General features: G+C 37.4%; 1 protein-coding gene across 1 annotated transcript in view; it reads right to left on the bottom strand.

Annotated features, from left to right (window-relative positions):
• Positions 1–724: 724 nt before the first annotated feature.
• The window catches only part of CYFIP2 (cytoplasmic FMR1 interacting protein 2), a 77,881-nt gene continuing 59,894 nt past the window's right edge, over positions 725–18,711 (bottom strand). Inside the window, exons 20-32 of the mRNA XM_063447757.1 lie at positions 18,623–18,699; positions 17,648–17,756; positions 15,160–15,279; positions 13,859–14,058; positions 12,607–12,694; positions 11,804–11,947; positions 10,121–10,211; positions 9,663–9,793; positions 7,944–8,016; positions 7,724–7,818; positions 5,132–5,370; positions 4,508–4,655; positions 725–2,455 (exon numbers count right to left, since the gene is read on the bottom strand). Of these exons, the coding sequence (XP_063303827.1) occupies positions 2,288–2,455; positions 4,508–4,655; positions 5,132–5,370; positions 7,724–7,818; positions 7,944–8,016; positions 9,663–9,793; positions 10,121–10,211; positions 11,804–11,947; positions 12,607–12,694; positions 13,859–14,058; positions 15,160–15,279; positions 17,648–17,756; positions 18,623–18,699 (1,683 nt within the window). The 3' untranslated portion in view covers positions 725–2,287. The remainder of the gene's footprint in view (positions 2,456–4,507; positions 4,656–5,131; positions 5,371–7,723; positions 7,819–7,943; positions 8,017–9,662; positions 9,794–10,120; positions 10,212–11,803; positions 11,948–12,606; positions 12,695–13,858; positions 14,059–15,159; positions 15,280–17,647; positions 17,757–18,622; positions 18,700–18,711) is intronic.

Genomic DNA, 18,711 nt, shown 5'->3' with positions numbered 1-18,711 from the left:
TTTTCGAGTATCACCTGTAAATTTAAAGAAAACAGAGCATCGCATCTCATTTAAAAAGTTTAACACAAGGTATAAGGTGATGTTTAGTTTTTTATTGAATGGTGTAATTTCCACAGAAGAGACAGACCTTTTCTAACCTGTATGTTTAATGTTGTGTTGCCCTTTATCAAAAATAGTTTTTAACACTCACGAACTGCAGGCAAGAAAAGGCCAATCTTAAAAATCTCTTTGCATGCAGAATGTATTGTATGTGTATAAGTGGTTTCAACTTGCAAATAAGTTATTTTATTTATTTTATTTTACCTTGGTTCTCAGTGTTTCAGAATTCTTGATTGACATATTACAAAACTGATATTTATGCCACTCTACCCAAGCTAAAACACCCAGCACATAATTTTCCAGTAAATAGAGGCCACTATCCCCATCTTTAATAGCTAATCTTTTTAAAGTCTTTTTAAAGTTTTAACATATCACATATATTGCTTTAACTGTAAGATAGCTCACTGGGTTAACACACCAATTAATAATAGAACCTTCTGTGGTTACATCTCCTGAGGTCTGCATATTTAATACTTTTGAAACTGAATGAAACATTTATATCTCGTTGTTGAAAATAATAGATGCAGCTATTATTCTATCTATGCTATTTTGTTACCAAATAAATATGCAGGAATATCTACAGCAGATATTGTGTGAACATATTTGAAGAATCTTTCAATGCATAATTTTTAACATGTCAATTTATTAAATGACAATATCAGAGTTATTTACATAGATCCATCAAAAATCATAGGGTCTTAAATAAAAAGAGCAATATACCCAGAAATTGGCCAAAGCTAGTCTCACTTCATATCTGGGGACAAGAGAAATGCAGGTTTTTTTTGCCATTCCTTTTGAAACTTTATGCACCTTTTTAGCACATACATTTAGATTATACATGGAACTGAGGGAAATTGAAGAAAGAAAAAGTTCCTAATCTTGTGGGGTTTCCATAATGTGTACCTTTATTAATTAATATTAAATCCAAAACTTAAATTTGAATACAATATTGGGTTCCCTTTTCTGTTCTCTGCATTTTGCACTAGTACAGTAGCATTACTTAGTAATCAATTATGGTTTGACATTTCAACCAAAAAACTATTTAGGAGATTTTAGAATGAGCTGTCGATGCATTTTTTTTATTCTAACTGGCGTGATAAACACTGAAAACTCAATATGCATAATTCAAGTCAAAACAGTTCATTTTGACCCTAATTTTCCAGATTGAATGTTCAATTTCCCACAATTGAATGTTTGGTGAATAAAACTACAACTCCTTGTCAAATTTACAGATTGCAATACAGAGTAACCCTTATTAGTGTATGTGCATTAAGGGATCTGAATTATATAGTATAAATATTATATCAAATAATGATAAATTACACAATTGAAGTTATGAGATGTACAGTAAAATGAAATGCCACTATTTGATAACTTATCTCAATTATAGGTTTCCAATAGAAATATATAAAATTTGATGGTGGTTGTTTTAATTTATTTTGGATAATTTTTGCTGATGTGCGCAGCTGGGCATTGAATGTATACACCCAGTAAGAATACATAAAACCAGAGCTATAATTTTCAATGACGTTCAATATATATTTGCTCTTTTTAAAGGGTCGAGGTGTTTGTATGTGTCATATAGCTTCTCCTTCACCACAACCTGTTCAAGTATCCTTTCTGCCTCAAAATATATTATCTTAGCTTCTCTTTTGGGGTGGATAATAATGACATCTATAATAAATGTTCTTAGGATCACCTTGGATTGATCGCCACCCTGGGTTAAATGGCAAGATTCTCAGTGAGCAGAAAAAAAACACAACATAGTACAGAGTTACAATAAATAGGAATATAGAACAAATGTATGGGGATGGAAGTTTTGAAGTCAGCCATACACCTAATTCCGGGTATGACACAGATTGTTCCCGGTAAGGTTGAAGAGCACTGGGCTAATGCCCGTTGTAGAGCAAAATACTTAAAATACTTTAAAACCAATATAAAACCATCGTCACTGCGCAGATTGCATCACATTTATGAGACTTGCCACGTTGATTTTAATCCCAGTAATCTCCTGAGTACTGCTTAGAGGTGAATCAACACCCTTTAACGTGGCTATGCCCCATCACTGTCCTGATGCTTCTGTCGTCGTAGGCCATGTAACTGTATGGTGACAACTGAACACACATGCACCACAACAACATGGGATTTGTCACTGATCCACGTCTCACACTATGTCCTTGCATGCTATTCAGCAGGTAGTGGCCAGTGACTGGTGAATGGGTGGCTGGAAGCAACGAACATGTTCTACTGTGGAACTGTCGCTTTCTACTGATTTCATGTATTTGTTTAGAACAGCAAAAATCTCGTTGTTTAGAATCTGGTATTTCCGAATTCGGTCTGCCATCTTCTTCAGAGGCTGTAAAAACAAATTAACATATTCATGAACTATTATTCAATTTAGGTTTTATTAGTGTACCTTTCTGGGACATTTTTACACATGGTAGGTAGTTTAATTGAAGGCACACAAGTCATGTTATTTGACATTTCGAATTAATAACCATGGATTTTTTTGATGACTGATTTTAAATTAAATATTTTGTATAATTTGACATTTCTAATTTAAAGATATGTCAAATTATGTTTCTACTTTCTTGCACTTTGGGGAAATCTTTTTCACTTGTACTTTATACTTCCTAGTAAACTATATATATATATCCATCAAATATATACACATATGTCACATGTGCCTCATCCCAGGGCCCTATGTAGCCTTGTACTGCAGAGAGCCACAGATGGATTTTTTCCCCCAAGTAAGTGGATTAAAGGAACACTATAGTCACCAGAACAACTACAGCTTATTGAATGTGTTCTGGTGAGTAGAATCATTACCTTCAGGCTTTTTGCTGTAAACACTGTCTTTTCAAAGAAAATGCAGTGTTTACATTACAGCCTAGTGATAACTTCACTCCTTAGATGGCTGTTAGAGATCCTTCATGGGTCATGGCTGCCTAAAATGCATCCAAACATTCAGTATCTCCTCCCTCTGCATGCAGACACTGAACTTTCCTCATAGAGATTCATTAATTCAATTAATCTCTATGAGGAGATGCTGATTGGCCAGGGCTGTGTTTGAATTGTGCTGGCTCTGCCCCTGATCTGCCTCCTTGTCAGTCTCAGCCAATCCTATGGGGAAGCATTGTGAATGGATCAAGCCACCACTTCTGATGATGTCAGAGGTCAGAGAAAGTTCACAGGCAGAGGCAGCAGTACAAGTACGATTTTACTATCTTTAGGGAGGCAAAGGGGGTCAAGGGGGCTAGATAGTGGTTTTAACACTATAGGGTCAGGAATACATGTTTGTGGTCCTGACCCTATAGTGCTCCTTTAATCTAATAAGAGCAGACATTAGGCTGTTAGAGTAGGACCTGCCAAAGATGGGGTACATTGACGTTGTGGCAGGCTTATGCAATGTATGATCTAAACCCCCATTATTTTAGCCTAAAAATTTTTTTGAAAATCTTTCAACATTGAAGTTGCTGTTTAGTGCATAAGTAAGTGCGCTGGATCTTGTGTATAGTATAAATTGGCCCCCAGCAGCACTCCATTTATGCATGTTCAGGTGAGTGCAGCCCCCTGGTTTCATATATATATCTCAAAAACCAAAAAGGTTATGGTGGGGGAAAAATTGTGATTGAAAACCCCTTCCACCTGAAGTCTGTGGATAGCTAATACAATGTTAAACAAAAATCTGCACAACAGTCAATCCATAAGACCAAGCCTCAATAAGCAAACCAGTAACCAACCTCATGCTGATGAGTTGCATTAACAATGAAACAGCTGTCCATGAGTGGTTCACTGGCTTTGCATCTTTTCCTAAGTTGTGTTTCAAAGCTGTTGTATACAGCAAACACAGACTAAAAGAAATCCATGTTTAAAATTGAATGATTCTTTGTTAAACTAATTTGCATATGCCTACCCAGAATCCTTTGGGGTAGTAATATCACTGCAGATTTATGATTTCTGAGGGAAAAGCAAGTCTTGTGGCTTGACTCGTGTGCAGATTTTGGTTTAACATTGTATTAACAATATATATATTTATATCAACATTTATTTATGGTTTGTTTCGTGAGACTGAGTTAATCTGTTTTGATTTGTAAAAGTTTCAGGAATTGCTTCTTAAAAAACATCTAATAGTTCTTTTTTTGTTTCCAATTTTCACACGTACACACATCAAAAGTACATTTTATTTTCTTGAAATGATATTGGCAAAAAACTATTTTGGAGATGCTCCTGGATTTTTCCTACATATTTGAACTCATTATCTAGAGATTTTCTGTCTATCTATCTATCTATCTATCTATCTATCTATCTATCTATCTATCTTTATCTATTTCTTTTGTAGAAGTACAAAGAGGTAAAGGGCATTTGGTAAGAGAAAAGGTGCAAAGCAGTTAGAGCATAAACTCACCACATTCTTTATGATTTCATCTTTCCCATCCTGGCGTTGCACCTTCAGTAGATGGTAGCAGAAGTCAAAGAGATCAAAGCGGCGCTGTTGTCCTAGAAGTACAATGATGGCGCAACCTGCCCAGTTTAACCCGTCACCAAAGCACTGCCTGCAGAGGAGGTAACAGAAAAAAGTGCCAAGAAATGCATTAACTTGAAGAAGAATTAATGTAAAATAATGAATATGTAACAGAACAAAACATATAGTGAAGGAATAGCAGTGGCCTAGTAATCAGGTACTAAAAAGAGAAAAAGTAACTTCATTGTAGAAAGAAGAAACTGAGTTTAACAATACTAATATCAAAATAAAAAGAGTATTATATGAGTCTTACAAATATTCAAAGGGCTACTGACTTTGATTACTATTATGATACATCATTATATATTTTTACTGCTGAATAAGTTGAGCTTTTCGCATAAGGTAGAGAAAAACACATAAATGCTTAATGCATGGAATAGCATTGCTGAAGTAAACAAGCATACAGGTAATGAAATGAAACAAAAATCAAATGAAACCGAAAATTATTTGTCTGCATAATATTCAAGTGATGCATGCACGATGTCACAAAAAAGACAACTGACTCACTCCGCTGTAAACTCATTGGTTCCCACAGGGATGCAATATACAAACTGCATGGCACTCCAGAGCCGGTGAAACTCTACACATTCATCCACATGCATTACGCCATTGGTAGGGGGTGGTCCTCGCCAGATGGGATCCTGCAGGTAGCTGCGGATTCGAGTCAGGATGACTTCAAACATGGAAAGGCCACAACACAATCTCTCTTTGGTCAGAAGGTCTCCTTCCCGAGCAATGGCAATTTGCTTAGAGAAAATATGTGAGAGAGTACAAATCTGTGGATCATGAATTATATTTCCATTGAAATATCAATGGTACAAAAAGAGGACATTGATTTTTCATATTTTCCCTCAGTCACTGGTCTGTCAGTGGCTAACAAGTCATAACAGGGTTATTCACTAAAGTGAGAATTCATGGTGAATTCAAAGTGAATTTCAAATTTTACTTCAAAATAGCTGGATCTGTAGTATAGCAAGGGAGTATATGCCAGATATACCCAGTGTACTGAAAGATAAGAACAATGAAAATCACTGGGTAATGAATTAAACATAACCTTTAATAGATTCTAGTTAAAAATATAATATAACTCTTATATACTAATACCATCACCATAGTTTTAAAGGAATATTCCTTCCGCTGGAGACACAAATATGTGTTTAATCAATGTAGGACATAATGGATCCTGCAATAAATCAGAGCTTCCAATACAATCTGGGTCTCAACTCGTTCCGATCGGAGCTAAAACAAAAATTTCAAGCTGAAGACAGAGTGAGGGTAAGGTAGGGAATTTTTGCTTCAGCTCCGATCGGAACAAGTTGAGACAAATATTGTTGCAACCATATTTATCAGATTGCAACCAGTATATCTGCCAGTTACTTTTTAACTTTTATGTAGTTGTCAATTTTACAGCTCAATACATTCTTAATAGGGCTGAATACCTTATTCTTGCACCCTTTCCCTATAGGTTCACTGATTAATTCCCGTGGATCTAAGGGGGCTCATTACCGTAAAGACAACAATCTCTACCCGTTTGGTGATATTTCAGCAGCTTCACAAAATGGTACTAGAAGCTCCAACAGACCGCAGGATATGTTACCTGTCTGAGGATCTGTCAGCTGCTTCACATAGTTGTACTAGAAGCCCTGACAGATCGCAGGATCCATAAATAAGTCCTTTACTGATCTGTTCCTGTTGATCTTAGGGGACTCAAATCACGATTTTCAGCCATCTGGGGTTCTGTCAGCAGCTTTATATACCGGTATTGGAAGCTCTGATTTATTGCAGGATCCATTATTATGTCCTACATTGACTAAACACATACTTGTGTCTCTAGCAGAAGAAATATTGTTTTAAAACTATGGGGATCATATTAGTATATGAGTTATATTATATTTTTAACTGGAATCTATTAAAGGTTAAGGTTTTTTCATTTTCCAGTGATTTTCTTTGCTCTTGTGTTCCAGTCTGGCATATACTCCTGATTTACTCTGTCTTTTTGTATTTAAACATCCTAGAATGTTGTCTTAAATGTAAATTGTCAAACCATTTGCAAATGGTATGACTACTTAGACTGGGGGGTACCAGGACACTTATGGCACCATAATAACATCAGTGCTCCATAGTGATTATGGTCTTTGGAGAGTTCCTTTAATAATGGAGACCTGTGTGTCAGTCAGCACTCCCTAGTAATTTAATGTACTGTTATAATTATGTAGAAATTGCTTATGACACATATGTGAAACACTCCTTTAGTTTTGCAAAGTGTTTCACAAATACCACAAAAACTAAATTCTTATGGACCATATAATAGGTTTCATTTTTAATGTGGTAATTAACCTTTGAAAGGGAGGTATTTAAAAAAAATATATATATAATATAAATACAATCTTTCCTCTTAAACTACTTCTCTATATTTGTAGATATCTATTGAATTAATTGTTTTTGTTTTTTTTTTTACAGATACTTTTTGAGCAACTCATCCTCCTGTAAGATCAGTCATTGGTTTTATTCAAAAACCTAAAGAGGTTTATTTATAAAAATAAAAAAATAAAAAATATAATTCTGGGGTAAACTCTAAGGAAGGTAAAGAAAGTACTGTGTTACTGTTGATTTGTATAGTGTGCACACACTGCTCAGATATGTGGACAGACACAGCACAGAATATAGCTTTGTCTTTAGACATCAGGTACAGAAGGAGCAGGCTTTTGCAGATGACTACAGTTATATGCTGCTCTGTGCTCATATGACAGATTCTTTTAGCAACATAATCTAGGCAAAAAGCATAAGTCCTCATGGTGGACACTTAAAATAGAAAAATATAATTTCTGTGGTTATCTCCATAGCTTTGTGTGTAGTCAGTTTTGGCTATTGTCCATGTGTGTTTGAAGTACCTGGCCAGAGTGCATTCAGCTTACTGAAGGAGGTTGCGGTGTTTTAGGTCATTGTCCTACTGGGTCATTTGGTTATATTTGCCCTGGGGATGGAATTTGCAGGTTTTGTCTTTTATGTCATTGTTCTGTCTGTCCATGGAATTACAAAAATGTTTATTGTCAGTCAAACAGTAATCTTCCAAAAAGTAAGATATATCTATATATATACCTGTGGAGTTCCCAGCCTTTCAATTAATGGAACCAGATGGAGAGGGGCATACTTGGCTTCCAGTCGTTTCATCCTCACCTCCAATCGTTCACCCTCTAAAAAACAGAGAACAACGTGGGAAAGACATGAAATTACATTGTGATAACCAATAACCAGTAGGAAATGTCACGTGATAACCTCAACAGTGTGCTGGCTCTTTTAAATCACCACCATGACTTGCCTTTAATGTAGACACGTGGCAAAATGTTTTGGAAGGGTGCAGCATGAAGAAGGTCGCACACTTCCTCCTGAGACTGGAATACAAAAAGACAAGGAGAAAGAAGTGACCATTAGATAAAGTGAACCATGTACAATACCCAAAGATGTATTCAAAGACTAGAGTTTGGAAAGCTGGGTGTTATTGGTTTATACACCCAAACAATTATCATTAGGAAGGCAAATAGGATGGACTTGCCAAGTGAACTTCATGGCCTATATTAACACCCTTTTGAATTCAATAGAGAAACTCGGCAGAGCTGTGACTGTAATTAAAGGAATACTATAGGGTCAGGAATGCACTTTTGTATTCCTGACCCTATAGTGTTAAAAAAAAAAGATTTTAAGTGTCTGCCCCCACACCCCCCATTTAATAGGGTTAGAACTTGCCTTCAACCAGCGCTGACTCCAGCTCCTTTGCTGAGATCATCAAAATTGATGATTAAAGCTAATCCATTGTTTTCCCATAGGAAAGCATTTGGAGACTATCGCACATGTGTGGAAAAATGCTGAGTTGGCCAAGCAGCCAATGCATCTCTATGGGGAAAGTTCAGCGCCTCCATGCAAAGAGTGGAGATGCTGAATGTCAGTGCTGCACACCCAGAAAGCATCACTAGTGGTCGTCTGAGTGACTGCAATGTAAACCCTGCCAATGGAGGTGTCCCTAGGGAGCAATGTAAATACTGCCTTTTCTCTGAAAAGGCAGTTTTTACAGCAAAAAGTCTGCATGGACTGACTGTACTCACCAGAACAACAACATCAAGCCATAGTTATGTTGGGGGCTATAGTGTCTATTTAAATTTTGCAGAAAGATATAGCATTTGCTACTTTTCCTGCCAGATTCAATGGCAGCACAGAGTCCAAGAAAAAGATAATATGGCATTAGGTCTTGTGGGGAAACAGCAATCAGTCACAAAATGTCGCTACTAACAATAAGTGGTAGCTTATAGCAGCTACAAATTAACACAAGGTTTCCAAATTTATGTAGCCAATCAGCTTTCCCTACAGATGTCAACCAGGGCATATTACCGACTTGCTGATAAACACCTGAGTATGGGCACTTCACCCTGTGTAGCTGGTAGTAACCGGTAAGTAAACTTTCGCAACAAGGTCGGAAAAACACTTTTTGCTTCAATATTAAGTAGTAATTTAATGTTGTTAACCTCTGTACACCAGGCCGGAAGCCTTTAAAGTTAATGGTAGCCGATAATGAAGAGTGACAGAGTTGGAAACCAACCAACAGAAAGCTGCCCCTAAATAGTGGTAAGAAGCTGCTTCCATAGAAAATAATGGGAGCCATAATGGGAGCCACGTTACTTAGCTACCGGCTTTCGAGAATTGGCTACTGGTAAATTCCTGTCACTGCTGTTAAAATTTTGCAGTCAGTAACCAGCTGCTACTCTCTAAAAGTAGAGCTAGAAATCCGGTAATAATAAGCAACAAGCCCTTATTGTTTTATTTTATTTAATGTTTGACTTTTTACAGTGGCACTGTCACCGATAAATGTTAAAGGTGTGTTTCGGATAAATTGGATAATTCAGTCTATACAGTATTAACTAACATATGTACAGATTAAATTATACACATACCCCGAAACTGCATTCATTGCATACACGTGGATATTATAATCATGGATAACATGTATTGTATCATGCACTCATCTCAAAGACTGTGTGTTCCTTACCAGAGCTTGCTCTATAAGCAGACAGAAGAGTACTGCATTTCCCACCTCTCGCAGGCTCTGGAAAACATCAGTCTTTAGCTCTGCATACTCTATAATATCCTTCAGCTGGTGATGAAAGAACTCCAGTATCCCTGATTCAGTGCAAAAAGTTCAATGTTAAAGAGCTGGCAAAAAAAAAAAACTGACAGCCTGGAAAGGGAAGCTACCAGAAAGCATATTACCTATTACATGGAATGGGAAGGGATGAGGAAGTATATAATATGATGTGTAATATAAGAGATACAGTAGACAAAAATAAAAACTATACACAATGTTTTATATTCTTGACAAAATTTACATAAATAACCACTTTTGCAATTTATGGAATGAATAAAAAAAGAGACCACTGGAAAACAGACCGTTTGGATTTGGTTTTATTTTTATTACTCCATCCACTTTATGTTCCTTTTCAGACTTACCAGGAGATCCGTACTCGTGACGTGGCAGCCGACAGATTTTTGGCATGACCTCAATAAGTGTTTTGACATACTGGAGAATGGTTCCCTGCAGCTGCAAGTGACAAGAAAATCAAACTGTTCAATGACACAATGAGGGACATTTATAGGTGGAAAGTGCTAAAAAGTAAAACAGTCAAACCAACTTTGCTTGAAACCTCTGTATGTTAAAAAGTCGAGATCTCTACACTACATTTACCAGTGGCAGACCATTGATTTGCAATCATTTATTTTTCATGTTTTTAATAAAATGCTTTAAGGGATACTATAAGTCCCAGGAATACAAAGCTGTATTACTGGCACCATAGATCCCTTTGCCTCCCCCATCCCAGGCGCATCACCACTGCAGTGAATAATGGGTTAAAAACCATGTATTTACTTACCTTACCCCAGCACTGTTGTCCCTCAGTGCTGGGTCATGGCCCCGCTTCCTCCGATGTCCAGTGACATCTTATGGGGAAAAATCTGATGCTGGATGTCCTCATGCAGAGTTACTGGAACTAAGGTCCATTAGGATCCAGGAAGCGCCTCCAGTGGCTGTCTGGGACAAAGCCACTGGAGGCAGGCTTAGTGCTGCAATGTAAACATTGCAGTTTCTGTGGAGCAATAGGGACAGTGCACTCAGACCACTTCAATGAGCTTAAGTGGTCTGGGTGCCTATAGTGTCCCTTTAACAGCTTTGCTCAAGGCACCCAGTCCATCATTTATAAACATTCACAATCTCCAATAATTAATGCATTTCTTTACTCACAGCATTATGCAGAGTTGAATTCCCTCCATTACATGAGGTTTTCAATTGGATGATTGAGCTAGGGGCAATTGTACTTATTCCACATGGACATTATATCCATATAACATAAACTGTTAAAATTATTTTTTATCTAATTAACCTAATTTTTTAAATTCAGCAACTCAGTTTCCTTATATATACTAAGATGTAGGATATTTGGCATCTTTATTTTTAGCTGTCTACACACAAACTTGCTGTTTATGTGATAGATAAGCATGTAGAGTGTAAGCTCGTTTGAGCAGGATCCTCTTCAACCTATCATTCCTAGTCCTAACTGTGGCAGTCCTAGCCACACCTCCCCTGACTGTGACTTACACAGCCTCCATGAAAAAGATTGTTTACTTTTCAAACCAAATTTACAGCACCGTGTGCTTACTTTAGCAATTTAACGTTGAAAAAAATAATGGTTTTCAGAGATGTGTCAGTGGCAAGGGCTTCATAAAAAGGTTGATTTAACTTCTAGTTTAGCAGTGAGACTGCAAAAAATTATCTATACACCAAAACTGCTTCATTAACTAAGGTTGTTTTGTTGCTTAGTGTGCCTTTAACTATGGACATAACAGACAAGTCCATTTGTTTATATCTGCTATCTTAATTTGTGTATATACTGTATACTTAGTCAGTTTTGATCTAATTTATAATAAACATCACAGTCTGTATCACTCAATGAGCTGGATTTAATTACCAAAGATTAGCTTATCACTGATGACTAAATAGCCATTTTCCTACTGCAGAGATAAAACAGAGCCCACTGAGTCATTCATTCTGTGATTACTTGCAATCCATTTCAGATAACGGCATCTCCATTCATAAAGCCTCCCTCCTGTACACAAGCTCTCATTTCACTCCCTTCTCACCAGGCTCTTGACGATTTTAAGAAGCTCTTCCATTACTACTGCAATTCCCTGGTACCCTAGCAGGCGGCAAATTGTTTTGAAGTGAGGAGGTCCCACAAAATTCCGATACGAGCTATATATGTGGCTGTAAGCAATATTGAGCGGCTGTAGGAAAAAGGACCAGAGGAAAATAATATTTTTTAAACACAATCAGGTTTATAGAGATACATTATATCATATACATTTAAATAAAATATTTCGAAACAACAAGCTTTCAGGAATTGCTCATAAAAGCCCATGGCTCCAAATTCTGTTAGTCCCGTAAATGTATTTCCAAGATTCTGCCATACCAAGTTAGATATTACATGAAAATGTCATTACTAAGACAACGAAAATAGAAACACCAACATATCTACTCAGTAAATAAGGAACAACTGGCAATATTTAAGCTGCATATGAACAATATTTTACAAGCAACAAACATGTTAAAAATCAGACTAAATCACATTGATGCATTTAACCTTAGTAAGTATAGCGTTTACCTACAGATGTAAAAGCCTAATGGCAATCTGGTATCTCTAGTACAGGAGTGCCCAAAAGGTAGATGCCCAGATGTCTTAAAACTACAGCTTCCATGATGCTTTGTCATTGAAAAACCATTTTCAAAGGTATGCAAAGCATCATGGGATTTGAAGTTCTGCCACATCTGGTGATCTACCTTTTGGGCACCCCTGCTCTAGAAGATCTGGTTAAACATGGTAGGGCTCCTAATACAATACCAGGCTTAGTGATTAGGTTTCTTAAAGACTATTAGATTCACTGACCTTTGACCCATACAGGTAATACGGCTGGACATTAGCAGGTTTATCTCTTTGTGGCTCCTGTGTGAAGGGAATTGCAGTACGGACAAACCTAGAAATATGATACCAAAATGAAAAAAGCAGGAATGATTTCATCAGCCTTTCATCATTCTTTCAATACAAATAAAGTACCATATAGTGTTTAGCAGAGCACTTGATTTGTATATAACTGATCAACTACCAATACTGAAAGGATTATAGGGAGCTATACAGGGTATAAGGGTTTAGTAGTGAAGTTAAATACCACAGGAGTGCATTGGACTGCCTGCAGCTTTAAATTTACCACAAATCATACAACATGTTTAACTGATGATGCATGCAACTTGGCATTTCTACGTGTGCAGCTTTAGAAGGGGTTGGACTGGAATGGTCAGTGTTATAAGACTCACTTCCAGCCCCAAAGTATCCTGTACATCGGCGAGGTGGGGAACACTACCCACAATATATGCACTGGTACAATTACATTCTCTAAGTCACACACATTCTGATGCACTGATACTCCAGCAGTTAAGAATTTAGCATTTCTTTTTCAATGAGATATGGATGAAACCTTTGGATATTGGTGTGCATGAGAACTGATTTAGACCATCACATTTCTAGGCTACAGAGGATGCTAATTTTCTCTGAGGAGCGGCTATCAATAAGTCTACCTTTAGATTTAACATAAGTATTGCTTCAAAGACTACGGAGTTAAAAGGAAACAAATTAAAGGACAGACTGAATATTTAATGATCAGTTTTTAAGAGCACAGCATGAGCACCGTAGCTATCTCAACAATAGCACTGGGCTTTATTTTAAGTCCTTGAAAATACTGGAATTTATCTGTGTTTGACTTATCTGGGACACAGAGTGCTTTTTACATAAATTTGCATAACAGCAATACACTGATTTCTCACTGAGAATGTGGGAGTCTGTAAGCATTTTAAATAAGATATTCTACAGTTATTTTACCATAGGTGGCATTATTCAGTTCCAAATCCTTAAAAAAAATGACACCCTACAATTTAAACCATCTTTAACCCCTTAAGGACACATGACATGTCTGATATGTCCTGATTCCCTTTTATTCCAGAAGTTTGGTCCTTAAGGGGTTAAACATCATTAACTTGTAAATGTAGAAAAAAGATACTCCCTTAATATTTAACAATAACGTTTTGTGTATTTTCAACATGGACAATTCACCATGAATACCCCAAATTTGGGTGCTGAGACTCACCTGTTTGTTGAGCCATTGTAGCAGTAGTTTGGCAGAAAATCAAAGTTGAGCTCCCAGAAGACATGTAGCGTGTTTCTCCCATAGGGAGCTGAAACATTATGATTGGCTTCTCGGAACATAGCATCAAAACTGTCCAGGGTCAGGTGCTTGGAGAGTAGTCGGTGAGTCAGCCGATTAATATCAAGAAGCCATTCCAATTCCTAAGATTAAAAAGCATTGCAAGGAGTTAAAAAAAAGGTTGGCTCAGGTGTTACCTTTATCTGGAAATCATATTTTTGAAAAGATGGAACTCGAGTATGAAATTACAGAGCACCATTCATGAGTATTTTCAGCCTCCCTAATAGCAGTCACAATAATTCCTACGTACTTTCCATGTTAAGTCATCTAGTGTGTGAAGAGGAGTGGGAGACCACTGTCTATTACAGCAACTATTTATCTTCCCTGCATTACAAACACACAGCACTGGAATATGCTGCAACTTAATGTGCCCTCAACCTGCATTGAAACGCCACAAAGTTTTCCATTAAGGAAGAAATTAAATGGAGAAAAAGCAAACCATTGCTTACAGCCTACATCCTTTTACAAAGCTAATATATTGCCAAAATGTTTTTTTCACATCTTACAAATATTTGTAAGGTGTTGATGTAGCTGTTTAGGATATTTTATAAACCAGTGTATCTTAACGTTTTGTGGAAGTGAGCAAAATGATGTCCACGGCATTATGTTCTTGGCTCATTCTTCAGTTGTAGAATTAGCTCAGGATGCCATTCTTCAAAGGTAATATGATATATAGTGAAACTAATTCAGCAAAACACCTTCTTTAGGCTTTTCCCAGGGGCAGATATATATGTTAGGCAGCTTTCTTGGGTCCAATAAGTAAGATATATCATGCCAACCATAGGTGACCCATAAACCATAATTTAGGGACTTAAGTTTAGATTTAAATCCAGGGATTAAACTATTGAAAACTATTTATTCTTCTTCCAGATGAATTCCTTTAGGCTGAGATATCACTAGGAGGGGTCTTTGCGTAAATGTGAGCTTGCGTGACTGCATAGATAAGAACTCCCAATAATATTTTAGTCTGGACCCCAGGTAGGTTCCTCCGTGCTCTCTATGTTTAGACAATCTGTTGCAGTGGTGAACCCCAATTCTTTTGCGCTACAAGTCCTATAATTAGACCAGACATGCTAGTATTTACACCCTTGCTCCATTGTAATCCTTATATCTAACATGAAGAGAGATAGAAAATCTAATAAACACCCTAAGCACTGTAGCTTATTGACAGTGGCAGGACTCACCACGATGGAGGTCAGGTCCTCACTTTCAAAGCGGCTGATCGCCTGATCCAGAGATTTATACATGGCAGCTGAGATCCTCTGAGTGATTAGTCTGTTCAGGTCAATGGATCTCCCCAACAACTAATTGGAAGATAAGAATGAAAATTACAAATCACTGTTTTTCACTGAATGTTTGAATGATGATAACACTTGTCATGAAGCTTCTTACGGTCCAAACAGATCATTTGGATTTAATAATGGTCACTGTTCTACTATTGGTATTTTCAGGCATATGGTCTATATCTACTTTGTCTGTTACCAGTGATATCTCAAATTGGCTTTAAAAATACATTTTAACCGGTTTGTTGTCGTGATAAAAATAACCAGTGTTATGCAATAACCTGGGTATATTATGGGACGGAAACATCAAACTTTGGCTGATAACGGCTGCTCACGCAATGATGCTGATAATGGACTACAGAAAACAGAGTTATTACTCCAGTCACTAACAGAGTAGCAGTAGCTCACAAAATAAAATATTTTTTGTTCCAGTCACTAAGTAAAGTTTTTGGCGAGTTACAAATCACTGAAGTGAGCTCAGCAATAGATGGGTATATAAGTGCCTGGGAAAATACAAAGGGAAACAAGCTTGATTGTGTGTTTGTAGGACTGATAGTGGGAAAATAAAAATGTCTGCTTATAGAAAGCATGTGGTATTGTCTTAAAACCAATAAACAAATATATGGCGTGTGCATGGTCTTTTGGACTCTTTAAACAAATATGCTTATTATTACTTATATTTATTAAAGTGACATTGTGTTGCCACGAGTCCTCATGGGCCATCCGCTAATAATCTGTCAAACTGTTTATGAGCTGAGGTTCACAGACAGCTGGCACCTTGCAAGCATGGGTGCAGGAACCAGGAGGAGGGGATGAGGGAGACAAATCACCACAGAAAATCTGATGTAGCTTTAATGATTGTATGTTTCACTGTTTAAGAATGATAAGAAAAACAAAACGTGCTAGGAGTTGGTTATCCCATTCTATAGACTACCTAGCGATAATATATCATTTTGCCTGAGAAAACTGCAGAAATCTGTATGCTCCGTAAGTGGGGCTGGGGTTACTAAAAAGGCAATCCCCCCAGATTTTATTTGGTTCCTACGCTGATGTCTGCAAGGTAAGAGTCAAGCTGTGTGTTAACAGTCAGACAGATTGCTGGCACAGTGCCCAGGGACTCTAGGTACTATAACTGCTGCAAGTGTGCTGAATGGTCATTGTGTCTTGAATGCTCTCTTGAGATATAACTTTTTATGCTCTTTTTTAGTATGTGTATCAGGGGTAAGCATCATTTGGCACTCCAGACGTTGTAGACTACATCTCCCCTGATTATTTGCCAGTAATTTGGCTGTAAGAACATTGTGGGAGATAATGCTCACGGCAGCATCAGGAGTGCCAAAGATTGCCTACCGCTGATGTTGGCCTGCCTTCTTCCCATGGTACACCCTGCTGCCATCTTTTCCCCAGGTAAATGACGCACATGCACACAGCCATTCACATTATCTAAAAGAAAATGTGATTCATCAGGCGAGGCAGACTGTGGCTTTGCAGCCCCATATGCAGCAAATTTGTGTGTTCTGACACCTTACTATCTTGTAAAGCATTAAGATTTTCAGTAATTTGAGCTATAGTAGCTCTTCTGGGTGATTTGACCAGACAGGCTAGGCTCCGCTCCCCACGAGCATCAATTAGCCATGGCCATCCAAGACCATGACGCCGGTTCAGTGACTACTACATACTGGGAAGACCCCACAAGACATGATGTTTTGGAGATGCTCTAAACCAGTTGTCTAGCCATCACAGTTTGGTACTTGTCAAAATCACTCAGATTTTTTCATTTGGCCAATATTTTTTCTGCTTTCAACACATGAAATTCTAGAACTGACTCTTCATTTGCTGCCTTTTATATCCCACCTCTATTATCAATGTTATTAATTACACCTGTACGTGGTTTTAATGTTGTGGCTAATCGCACATACTTACATTTATACCTATGCAGTTGTCAAATATGAATATTTTATTTTAGATGTTTTTAGGCCTGCAATGTCTAGTTAATACATTCTTTATATCTGTCTTTTGTTGGGTTGGGGAGCAGGGGACTCTAGAATTTGGTACCTACAGGCACCTTATCAGGCTCTAATAAGAGATCAGTGTGAGTGAAGCTGATAACATGTCTTAGCTACAAACAACCACGGGAAAGAGGGCAGATATTAAGAAGACAGTGATTGACTATGGGGCAGAGTCATGTGTGCAGCTCATCTGACATTGAGTTGAGTACATAGTCAATATATGTCTAATAATATATGTCTAATAAGGAAGTATTTTTTGGCAAAAGTAATGAGATTTGATTGTGGATAAAAATACAGCATGAACATGAGGCCAAAACTTATCACATGCACTTAATATATGTTGGTGCATAGATTCTCCCCCAAAAATCCATGTCTCCCACCTGCACATGGCGCTGCTTAAGGAGAGTTTCATAACGATTAGATGGTGGATATGGAATAATCACGCCGTAATTCTTGCACTCTGCACGGAAGCGTTTATCAAGCAAAACACTGTTGAAGAGAGAAGACAAGCTGGTTAGAACAACATTTTCATTCTCTAAAGGTATTCCTCAATACAGTGCTTCTGAAATCAGTTTGCTCTGTGCCACTAATGATCTGTTTAATTTGTATCCTCCACTGGACGAACTGGGTGGTCCCTAAATCAAGGACTGTTAATGGTTTGTGAAAACTGGTGTAGGAAGTACTTCATATCTTTGGAGGAAACAATGCAACAATCATTTGAAACACATGATGCATGTACAAAATAAAGTAATTTTATGTATGGAGTAATTTTATGTATCTACCAAACAACCACCAGAGGAGCCTCCTACTGTTTCACAGAGTCTAAAGCTGTGAAATGACGCTGGACGTCCTCAAGGTTTGCATGAAGATGTCCAGCATCCTCAAAATCCCCATAGGAAAGTATTGATTTTTAATCCATTAATTGCTATGCAAAAGGGGGTGGGGGCAGAGAGACAATCCCAAAAACTATAGTGTTCCTTTAAATTATGCTAATTTGCTAAATTATGCTAATTTACAGAATTTTCTTTTCACTTATGCATTTTATCTTTATAGTGACTTCTATAGTTTTTCTGGTAAGTATAGTCAGTCCCTGCAGGCTTTTTAATGTACACACTGCCTTTTCAGAAAAAGGCAGTGTTTACATTACAGCATATGAACACCTCTAGGTATCACTCCTCAGACGTCCACTAGAGGTGGACAGTGTACAGCACTGACGTTTAGTGTCTCCACTCTCTGCATGGAGACGCTGAACTTTCCCCTGATTACAATCAAATATACTGAGCTAAACAGGCTCCTATACATTGAGTTTATGTGTCTCTGTTTTGATTGAGGGTGTGAAAGTGTGCAATTCTTACCTGCCTGACATGGCTTTGTAATATGCAAAGATCTGATCAGATAATTTGTACACAAATTGATCAAAGCACAGATTGACCTGTAGCAAAAG

Source organism: Pelobates fuscus, chromosome 3, assembly GCF_036172605.1.
Source record: "Pelobates fuscus isolate aPelFus1 chromosome 3, aPelFus1.pri, whole genome shotgun sequence".
In the NCBI taxonomy this organism is placed as follows: domain Eukaryota; kingdom Metazoa; phylum Chordata; class Amphibia; order Anura; family Pelobatidae; genus Pelobates; species Pelobates fuscus.
The sequence above is the reverse complement of the archived record's forward strand: the minus strand, read 5'-3'. Positions and strand labels throughout refer to the sequence as shown.